Below are 10,631 nucleotides of genomic sequence, written 5' to 3' on the forward strand. Positions count from 1 at the left end.
AGTTTATTTTACTGATGACCTAGTAATGATTGTCCAGGATGAAAAAAACCTGAGCTATATGGTTAAAAATCTACAAGAAGAGTATGAAAAGGCTGGACTGACAATTAACTTAAATAAATGTGAGTACTTGATTAGGAAGCGACGAATGTAACAACTTATTACCTTTGGATAAAGGAATGATAAAAGGCTTCAAAATGTAAATACTTAGGAGAGCTTTTCAACAAACAAGGGATGAGACAATCATCTAAAAGGAGTATACCGTACTGTAAGAACTCCATCAGAAATTGAGATAGCGGTTTTGAAATCAATTGGGGAAGATCCAGCATTAAGTTCAAGAAAAATTGGGAAAATTTTGAATGTCTCACATATTCTTATTTGGAAAATTTTCCATGACTTTTTTTATGTCCCTACCATATCCAACGGGTTCAAGCTCTACTAGGTCGCGACTTTCCATTACGGATAAACTTTTGCCAATGGTTTATTCATAAAGTAAATGAAAATTCATAATTTGACACTGAAATTTTATTCACCGATGAAGCCAATTTTTCCAGAAACGCCATCCAAAACTTCCACAACAATCATATTTGAGCTGAAGAAAACCCTCATGCAATCTTGGAGTCCTTTTACCAGGAGCAGTTTTCCGTTAACGTGTGGGTTGGAATATGCACTTCAGTGCTCTGGCGCGCGAATATTTAAACCAAAATTATAATAATCGCTGTATAGGTCGCGGCGGATCACAGTCATGACCAACTAGGTACCCGGACCTCAATGCTTTAGATTACTTCCTATGGGGTCATCTCAAAACATTGGTCTACAGCACACCAATTCATACTGAAGAGCAGTTGAGAAATCGCATCATAGTTTGTTGCGAAACTATTAAAATCACTCCCGGCATTTTAGGGTAATACCAAAGTTATCATAAAAAAAATGTATTTTCATAAAACTTTAACACCCTGTAGTTCAAAAGTTAAGACTTTTAGGACATATGTTCATATGAAGTTCTTTTCATAAAATGGACCCAAGAATAACCTCCTTAAATATTATCACGTTATTAAGAAACACCCTGTATATATTTTTCATCCTTTATCACAGCCTAAATATTTTGCAGTCACTTTGGGAACATTGCATAACTTTCTCATATCTTTCCCAGAAAAATGATTTTCGTGTTCCATGTTTTTCAGTTTAAGTTAAAATATTAACAAACCAGGTATTCTTTATTAAAATAAGTAGAAATGCTTCAAAAATATAATTTATTTGAGGAACAATACAATTACGCACAAAACAAAGTGAAATAGAACGCTTGCGGACCACGCCTCCACTCCGCTGTCAATTTTAACAAACGGGTAGAAAAAATCGTAGGGCAACCTTATCTCCAAACTGGGACGGTCAACGAATTTCTTCTGCTTCTGCACCGAGATATCATAAAACACAACTCGACTTTTCAACTCCAATTCCAGATACGTCCTATTCCTCTGCTTGTCGTACGACAAGGTCTTATTCACAAATCCCCCAAAAGAATAAGTGACTCCTAGAATTTTTTCCTGATTCAGCAACTCCTTGAAATCGATTCTGGAATGGTATATATCCACCAGTACCTCCTTCACTAGCCCGAAACAAGTTAAAGATGTATTCTTTGAACTAAACAAACCAGTCGTTTTATTGAGCAATTCCTCGATATCTACATTGTACATTATCTTGATCCAGTCTTCAGGTATATTAGCGTTGGCGTTTCCAAACATACCTACAGTTTTATTTTTACCGGTTATTCTCCACATCTTCAAAACTGTCTTCTGTAATTCTTTGCATATTTCGGTACCATTGGGATACTGCTTTTTATTGAACAGAGCCATACTGAGCTTACATTTAGTCAGCAAATTGTAGCCAAACTCTATCGCTAAGTACTTAGTTTTGTTCAAAATACATTTCCCTTCAACGTTCTCTGGCAATACCAGAAAATGTTCCAGATAATCGTCAAAAATTCTTCCAATCTTTACAGTAGTATTGGTAGAATTCCCTATGCGGACCAAATTCCCACTTAGTATTGGTCTTCCAGTAATATATCCAGGGTTTCCACTTAACATCGCTGAATAGTTTCTGGTCTGATTAACCCACCAGAAGTTAACCTCGAACTCTTGGTAAAATTCAACGTCTCCCTCCCCGAATTCGTATGAGATATCCTCCACCACCCCCAATATTTCAATCCTGGTGTAGCCTTGAGTGCCATTGTGATAAAAATTGTACCGAAGTGCCTTTATTGCATTTTTGCAGTCATTTCTATTGTTCCTTATATCAAAGCTGCATTTAAAATCTAGGCGTGAATCGTTCCTTGAAACGTTGTGGCATTTATCGAAACTATCACTTTCGCATAGTTTCGGGAAAATGACCAGGCAGATATTTTTGGGACATTCCTGAAAACACAATGAAAAAAATATGTGTTATAGCAAAATTACATTGAAATCTTACATGGATGTTCTTGTACTTTGAAATATTCAAAAAATTGGGATTGGCAACCACGGTTATGTTCTGAAAAAAGTTCTTGAAATGAAGAGACCTATTCTCTTCGCTGATGTCGATTTGAGCACAACCACATTTTACGTTCTTAAAATTTAAAACGTCTTCCTTTATTATACATGTATTTGAAAAATATTTATTTGGCACTCCTAAAAATAAATTAGGTTTAGTAGTATTTCTTGACTTATTCAGGGTGTCTAGCAAAGAATTAGTCAATTCAAGAATGGGCTCATTCGGCTAATTTTTTTTATTTATTTTTAGTTTTAGATATTGCAATTTTAAGGTTCTCTGCAAAAAAATTAGAATTTTACATTGTCTACAAGTCATCCAAAAAAAAAATCATTAACTGGCGCGCTAAATATCCGCTGAACCGGATAGTGTGATGTCACCGCATGGGAAACCGGTGCCGCATGCTTGCGTGTGTTGTCAGTCAGTCGGATAGTCGGGTTTTAGTTGCCTATTAAGTTTCGATTGAGTACGTTAAGATACCGAATTTTGTTAGCAATATAGAAGACACAGAACTGAAAAAAATTACAAATATTGTATTGATCCCCAGTGTGAGAGCACTTACTAGTGTGAAGTCGCCTAAAAAAATAATAATGTCCCCGTAATTCTGTCGTGCAGATCTAAAATCAATAGTCTATTAGTCTATACATTCATTTGTTTTTTATATCTTTTATTTGAAAAATGACTTATTTTGAAAGCAACAAAACTACCCTACGTAATTTAGGTATGTAATAAATACGTTTGTATCTTCTAGAAACACTATATTATACTTCTGTTTTCCATTGTTGATTTTTTGGTAAATATTATACAAATACCTATAGGTACTAAGTATTTATATAAAAATACATAATAAATATTATATTATTAATATATGTAGGTAGATTTTATGTAGTTTCCATGGGAATAAAAATAATAATAAGATTTTTGTATTNTGGCATTTATCGAAACTATCACTTTCGCATAGTTTCGGGAAAATGACCAGGCAGATATTTTTGGGACATTCCTGAAAACACAATGAAAAAAATATGTGTTATAGCAAAATTACATTGAAATCTTACATGGATGTTCTTGTACTTTGAAATATTCAAAAAATTGGGATTGGCAACCACGGTTATGTTCTGAAAAAAGTTCTTGAAATGAAGAGAACGATTCTCTTCGCTGATGTCGATTTGAGCACAACCACATTTTACGTTCTTAAAATTTAAAACGTCTTCCTTTATTATACATGTATTTGAAAAATATTTATTTGGCACTCCTAAAAATAAATTAGGTTTAGTAGTATTTCTTGACTTATTCAGGGTGTCTAGCAAAGAATCAGTCAATTCAAGAATGGGCTCATTCAGCAAATTTTTTAAATTTATTTTTAGTTTTAGATATTGCAATTTTAAGGTTCTCTGCAAAAAAATTAGAATTTTATGTCGTCTACAAATCATCCAAAAAAATCATTAAATGGCGCGCTAAGTATCCGCTGAACCGGATAGTGTGACGTCACCGCATGAGAAACCAATGCCGCATGCTTGCGTGTGTTGTCAGTCAGTCGGGTAGTCGGGTTTTAGTTGTCTATTAAGTTTGAATTGAGTACGTTAAGATACCGAATTTTGTTAGCAATATGGAAGACACAGAACTGAAAAAAATTACAAACATTGTATTGTTCCCTAGTGTGAGAGCATACTTACTAGTGTGAAGACGCCTAAAAAAATAATAATGTCCCCGTAATTCTGTCGTGCAGATCTAAAATCAATAGTCTATTAGTCTATACATTGATTTGTTTTTTATATCTTATTTGAAAAATGACTTATTTTGAAAGTAACAAAACTACCCTACGTAATTTAGGTATGTAATAAATACGTTTGTATCCTCTAGAAACACTATATTGCACTTGTGTTTTCCATTGTTAATTTTTTTTGTAAATATACAAATACCTATAGGTACTAAGTATTTATATAAAAATACATAATAAATATTATATTATTAATATATGTAGGTAGATTTTATGTAGTTTCCATGGGAATAAAAATAATAATAAGAATTTTGCATTTGATTAGGTAAATCTTTGACAGAAACGGTTTCGTCCAATTAAACGCAAAATACTTATTCTTCTTTACTATTCTTATTGTACAAAATCAAAACTCACTACAAATGTACTTTAAAGAAGCTTTACACGTTATCGAAACGTAACCTTTGCATTTTAACTCCTTCAATCTCAGCACTAATAGAGTTGTGGTTTTTATTAAAAAAATCCATAACCATTAACAAACCTACTTCTGGCAAATTATAAGAATCCGCTTTTCCGAAATTTGCTTCCATTTTTTAAATTTAATGTGCACAAACCCTAAAACATTGTGTAGAAGCAGAAACTTATCTGGAACTAGCGCCAAGCCGGCTGACCGTCCCATGCGGTGACGTCATTGCATTGTCACGCCTGAGACAAAATATTCGCATTTTAAAAATCATATATAGTTTGAAAACCGCTCAACGGATCGAGTTGAAATTTTCAGGATCGCCGAGTCATGAGCAATACTTTGTGTATACCTACAAAATAAGAACGTTTTTGAAAATTTACTGAATGACCCCATTGTAAAAATAGAACCATTACGGTGCATATATACTTTTCTTTTAAATCGTGTGTCGGAAAGAAAATTGTACTCTTTAGTGAAAAACAATATAAACGGAATGTTTAAACACAAAAAGAAGAGCAACAGCAAGAGCAAGGGCAAGAAAGGGAACAGAAACAGGAACAGAAATAGGAACAAAAAAATAACAGACATATAAAGAACAAGAATAATAACAATAACAGAACAGGAACAAAAATAGGAACAAGAGCACGGGCAAGAGTAAGAATAGGAATAGGAACAAAAACAATAGCAGGAAGCAGGAACAGAAACAAGAATAAGAATAGGAACAGGTGCAAGAACAGGAACAAAGCGCAAGAGCAGGGACATGAACAGAAGCAGGAACAAGTAGACAAGAACAAGAACAATGACAAGAAGATGAACAAGAACAGAAACAAGAACAAGAAAAAGAACAAGAAAAAGAACAAGAAAAATAATGAGAAAAAGAACGAGAAAAAGAACAAGAACGAGAACAAGAACAAGAACAGGAACAAGAACAAGAAAAATAACAAGGAAAAGAAGAAGAACAAGAAGAACAAAAACAAAAATAAGAACAAGACAAAGAAAAGGTAAATATCAACCAAGACCAACATCAAGATATTACGGTACTACATTTGGATGCACACCTCCCGCTCCCCAACTAAATTTGATGAAAATGTTATTTATCATAAAAAAAATCAAAATTTTCAAGGACATATTTTATTACAGTAACTTCACCTAACTTAGTTTGGCTTCATCGAAGGAAGTTATCTTTGACCTTGAAATATAATTCAATTTTTATTAGACACCCTGTACATATTTACGGAGTCTTTCAGGATCAGTTGACCAAACACTAAATTTAAATTCAGGTGGTGAAAATGAAAGGAGCTATTTTATGTTTATTGAAGTGTAGCGTTTTTTAATTTTTTTTACATTTTTTCTTAAAATTACTAACTGGAAATTACACACAGCGATCGAAGTACCCAGAGGCCTTGAATTTCTAAGGATCTCTGTGATAGGGATTCCCTATTGTTTTTTTTCAACACCCTGTATATCGAAAACAAAACGTTTCCAAACATTCATTCTTAAGATTTTTTTCTTATTTTGACCACCCGTATTCACATCTTAAGTTTGGAAAATTAATTTCTGAAACACCCAGTATAAATATAAAATATATCACGACGAAATTTATCTATAAAGCCAAATTTCTAATTTGGCGTTTGAAAACCTACTAAATTTTTTAATTTCATCCCTGTAGACCATCCATATATTATTTCCGTATACGAAATCTTCCGACATGTTGAATTTTACTTCCTTCTTTTCCGAAGTATGCGGCCACGAAAACCTACTAATTTTTTCCTGTTCCGCCACCTTGAAGGATGTCAAAGGCTACAAAAGTAAAAATTAAGATACGAACATTATTCAAAACATCTACATTACTTGTTTCCTTTGCACAGTGTAAGAAGGCGGCAAATTGCTTTTCAAGACGCAGAACAGTCCGTTCTGATTGACGTGCCATTGAAACGGTGTATTATTTATGTAAATGTACTTCATGTAGTCGCAGTATCTCGTGTCGTAGTAAAAATTTTCCGACTCGCAGTAGCGAAAGATTGATTTGTCTTCAGGAGAGCAGTCCTCGTCGCAGCAACAGTTTATGTCACAAATGTTAAGCTATAATTTAAAAAAAAATCCTTGAGAAGCATCAATGAATTGGCAAAACTATACAATTCTTTTTAAGAACATTATTTGAAATAGATACGCTATACAGTAAGAAGTTTGACTGCCATTACTTCAGCATGAGTTAGAGTAATCATAAATGAACAAAAAAAAGTTGTATATTACAGGGTCGTAAGACTAACAGTTTTCAAAATACAGCGAATATTAACATTGGAGAGTTTTATCACAACGTGACAACAGTGCTTAACCTAATGCTACACATATGATGCACACCACGTGTGCACGCGACAGACTTGTCCTACGGAATAATAAAAATGTGACCAACTGTTATTGTGAAACATTTAGTAAATTTCAAGACAATTGTTTTCCAGTTTTCAAATAAATAAAATAAAATGTATCGATTTTGTAGTACGATGTTGTACTTAAATTTTAGCTCGAATTTTAGTAATTATGAATCCCTTAAAACAGGAACTTAACTTTTAATCAAATTATGAATTTGAAAAATATGTAATTAAATTACCCAAAGATTCAAGTCGTCCAAATAATCATAAGTATCAAAAATAATGTAGGTACTTTCCAAAAAGCAAAATTCAGTTATTTTTAAACGCACAAGTACAAAACAAACTACAAAATATGCTCAAAATGTCCACCACCATTTAAACATTTTGAAAAAGCAAGGAGAAACACCTCAAGAAAAGGAAATAGTGGTACGCAAAAAACACTCCAACACAGTCGAATTCCAGATACCAACTGAATTGTGTGTTGCTGGTTGCTGGACACCTTAGTACCTACTTCATGTTAACCGCCGCGCCGTTGTCACATTGCTCGATATGAATTTTATGGAACTTTAAATTTATTATAACGCTAATTATTTTTTAGAACTAAGCATAAAGAAGGTAAAAAATGTGATAAACATTGTATTTTAAGGTGTTCTATACAGGCAGTTATGTCAATATTCCTTAATTAATCGAACTTTTGTACATCAAGTTGGAGATTTTGATAATTTTTTTCTCGGAAATGGTTGAGTTTAGAAGTTATTTAGAAGAATTTGAGTTTAGTTTGGAACAGGCACAAATTGTGTCAAATATTCGTACAATATCCTTTAAAAATTTGAGAAAATCTACAATTTATTAGTAATAACTTCGTAATTATAAAAATAATTATAATCTTCCAGTTTTCACACAATTTGTCTGTTCGCATTTGAAAAAAGTTGTGTGAATTTTCAAGACATGTTTTTCCGAGTGATAGAAAAAAAAAACATTACCTGTAAATTACAAGTACACAACTCTTGACCAGAAGTTACACCAGTTCGGTGGGGTTTTTTTCCAGCCATATTGATATTTGTGGCATTTGTTTTTGCTGACGTGTCATTGGTGCTGGGGCTGGGCATTACAGTAGAAACAGAACACGAAGAATTAGCTTCGCAAGTTGCCATTAACGCCGTTTCCGTTGTAGCATTTACATCTTCAGCCTCTGTTTCGAGAGACGAAATTGTGACGAACGTGGTAGCAGAAGTGGTTGCAAGACTAACGTTATTTTTTCCAAGTTTGGCTTTTTGCGTTGTCGTTTGTGCAGCAGCACAACACGCGACTAACATGAAGTAGATAAAATTCATTCTTAGTTGTATTCTATCCCGTAATTGGTAAAATTTCTCAATATTATCGTCAAATCGAATGAAACTACTCCCATAGCCTCGGTTGATAATTTGTACCTTTCTCCTGAAGAGAAAATCAGATCGGGATATTTCAGTTGAAGGCCTCCTCCTAAAAAATATTGCACGAAGCGTTCCTTCAGTGATCCGAATGGTCTCCAGGTGTAACAATCTAACGTGTGGTTACCCGGACTAGTTGGAACGGTTACCAGCCCATAACCAAATAGATGAGATCTACCTAGCCAGTCCAAATGATATACTTCGATATATATTTTAGGCCAACCTACGAAAGCAGAGATTTTTTATGATTTTTTTTACTTGCTCTTTCCGTTTTCAGTCATGGGTCACATTAGAATTATATTTTGTTTATTTAATTGAAGATACACTAAATACACTGCACGGTACGACATACCTTGAAGTCCAGCTGTTGCCAAGTGGACATCTATAGGAAAGGACCATATGCAACTGCTACTAAACTGGGAGAAACTTACATGTGTTTGGCCTTCCTTTTTGCCCGATATTATTCTCCAATTATTACCTTCAAAATAGTACTAACATCAGAATTGTATTTCATTATTGAATCAGTGGGTAGACCATGATATATAATAATAAGTCTAAAATAAACTGCACAGAGTACGTAGAAAAAAATTGTGTAACATACAAAATATTTTGAATGAAGAAACACACACAATACTAGGTACAAGATCTTAATCCAAAGTTGCTTCATTCGCAAGTTTTTGAAAAAAATACATTCAATTTCGCAATAATTTTAACATTTAATGCCCCATTCTTCACAACAATAAGGAATAAACGTTTATATCAATCAAAAGTTTTAAATATTGCCTACATAAAAATGGTATTAATGGTAATAGAGGACTTACCGAATATTTACCGAAGAAATATATTTTTACGGTTACTAGGTATAGGAAGAAGGAATCATATGGGGTGGTGACCGTGGTGTGTAGATAATTGTCTTTATTTATAATAATGGATTTACTTATTCATTTCCTTTTTTTCTCATTACAGCGGGCTTTGTAACAGAGCCATGGTCAGCTTCATATATTAAAAAAAATTAAAGTAGGTACCTATGCGTTATATTGGTAACTTAAATAATGACGAGGTCCAAAATCCTTAATTGCATCGGCAATAAGCAAAAATCAATGAGTATGTTTGTAAAAACAAACAAAGATTCAGCTTTAATCTACAAAATTAACAACAATTATTTTACTTCATACAAATACACGAAATGTAATTTTATGAGAATGGGGCAAAATTATATATTAATATATTTTAATATATGTTATAGCTACCTATAAAAATTGATACGAAATATTTTATATTATTTATCTTATTTGCTAAAAACAATTAGGACAGTAAAATTGGTTAAAAAAGATTATTTAAACTTTAAACGAATCCAGAGGAAACATCAGGCTCTGTCGGGCTATATTTGGGTTTCCAAGATTCAGGCAGCGCTCCGCATGATACTATAATCTCGCTTTGTATGTTTACTACTTGTTTTGTTTTGTGGACAATAGACAAGGATCCAGGGATTTTATTAAAAACTTTAATTCAAAACTACAGTGTGCCCCTCGTTTTACTTTAGTCCACCAAAAAATGTATTAATTTAATGTCCTAAAAGAGTCACTTCATGTCCGTGCATGTATTCTTATATAAAGAGTAAAGTAAAAAAGTAAAATAGTACCTAACTTTACTACTGATTTTTGTATTGTTTCCCCAGATTTCAGAACGTAAGTATATTTTAAAAAATATCTATGCTCCATTAAATGCTTATTGAATTATAATTTAAGTTAAAGCTTTTTCTTTATTTTTAATAGGTACCTACATTTTTACATTTAAGTTTTAATTAAAATGTCTACCTAAAACTTTTCATGTTTTGACTGGAAAAATAAAATGGCCTAATTTAAATACATACCGATAACGAAAATAAAATACCTAAATGTAACTACTTCTAACATTAAATTTTATTACTTAAACAATAGCTAATTTTTAACTTACCAATATGTAAATACCATTTGCAAAATAGGTGTTGTTTAGGAAAATCTTTTGCTTGATTGATTTGTCCAATAATATGAACTTCTGCCATAGGAAATGTCTTTTTTACAACTAAATTAGTTGCGTGGTAACCACCATGCTACGAAATTTTAATATAAATATTATTTGTTTACTATCCCTTT

General features: G+C 32.7%; 2 protein-coding genes across 2 annotated transcripts; both read right to left on the reverse strand.

Annotated features, from left to right (window-relative positions):
- Positions 1-1,250: 1,250 nt before the first annotated feature.
- On the reverse strand, positions 1,251-8,126 carry LOC108904763 (tectonic-1). The gene is made up of 6 exons (XM_018707437.1): positions 8,050-8,126; positions 6,549-6,779; positions 6,341-6,497; positions 3,576-3,772; positions 2,464-2,631; positions 1,251-2,408 (listed from the first exon to the last, which is right to left on the reverse strand). Exons 1-6 carry the CDS (start codon positions 8,116-8,118, stop codon positions 1,251-1,253), a joined length of 1,980 nt encoding a protein of 659 aa, XP_018562953.1. The 5' UTR covers positions 8,119-8,126.
- Positions 8,127-8,402: 276 nt separating this feature from the next.
- On the reverse strand, positions 8,403-10,540 carry LOC108904764 (B9 domain-containing protein 2). The gene is made up of 3 exons (XM_018707438.1): positions 10,453-10,540; positions 8,849-8,974; positions 8,403-8,719 (listed from the first exon to the last, which is right to left on the reverse strand). The coding sequence occupies exons 1-3, from the start codon at positions 10,538-10,540 to the stop codon at positions 8,403-8,405; spliced, it is 531 nt and encodes a 176-aa protein (XP_018562954.1).
- Positions 10,541-10,631: the final 91 nt, after the last annotated feature.

This window comes from Anoplophora glabripennis, unplaced genomic scaffold, assembly GCF_000390285.2.
Source record: "Anoplophora glabripennis isolate ALB-LARVAE unplaced genomic scaffold, Agla_2.0 scaffold124, whole genome shotgun sequence".
Classification (NCBI taxonomy): Eukaryota; Metazoa; Arthropoda; class Insecta; order Coleoptera; family Cerambycidae; genus Anoplophora; species Anoplophora glabripennis.

Coding starts and splice junctions, on each gene's coding strand:
- LOC108904763 (XM_018707437.1), bottom strand. CDS start 8,118: ATGGCTGGAAAAAAACCCCACCGAACTGGTGTAACTTCTGGTCAAGAG. Junction 6,498..6,548: donor ACACTGTGCAAAGGAAACAA/GTAATGTAGATG, acceptor TTACTTTTGTAG/CCTTTGACATCCTTCAAGGT. Junction 3,773..6,340: donor GGATGAAATTAAAAAATTTA/GTAGGTTTTCAA, acceptor ATTTATTTTTAG/GAGTGCCAAATAAATATTTT.
- LOC108904764 (XM_018707438.1), bottom strand. CDS start 10,540: ATGGCAGAAGTTCATATTATTGGACAAATCAATCAAGCAAAAGATTTT. Junction 8,975..10,452: donor CAAATGGTATTTACATATTG/GTAAGTTAAAAA, acceptor ACTATTTTGAAG/GTAATAATTGGAGAATAATA. Junction 8,720..8,848: donor GGCAACAGCTGGACTTCAAG/GTATGTCGTACC, acceptor CTGCTTTCGTAG/GTTGGCCTAAAATATATATC.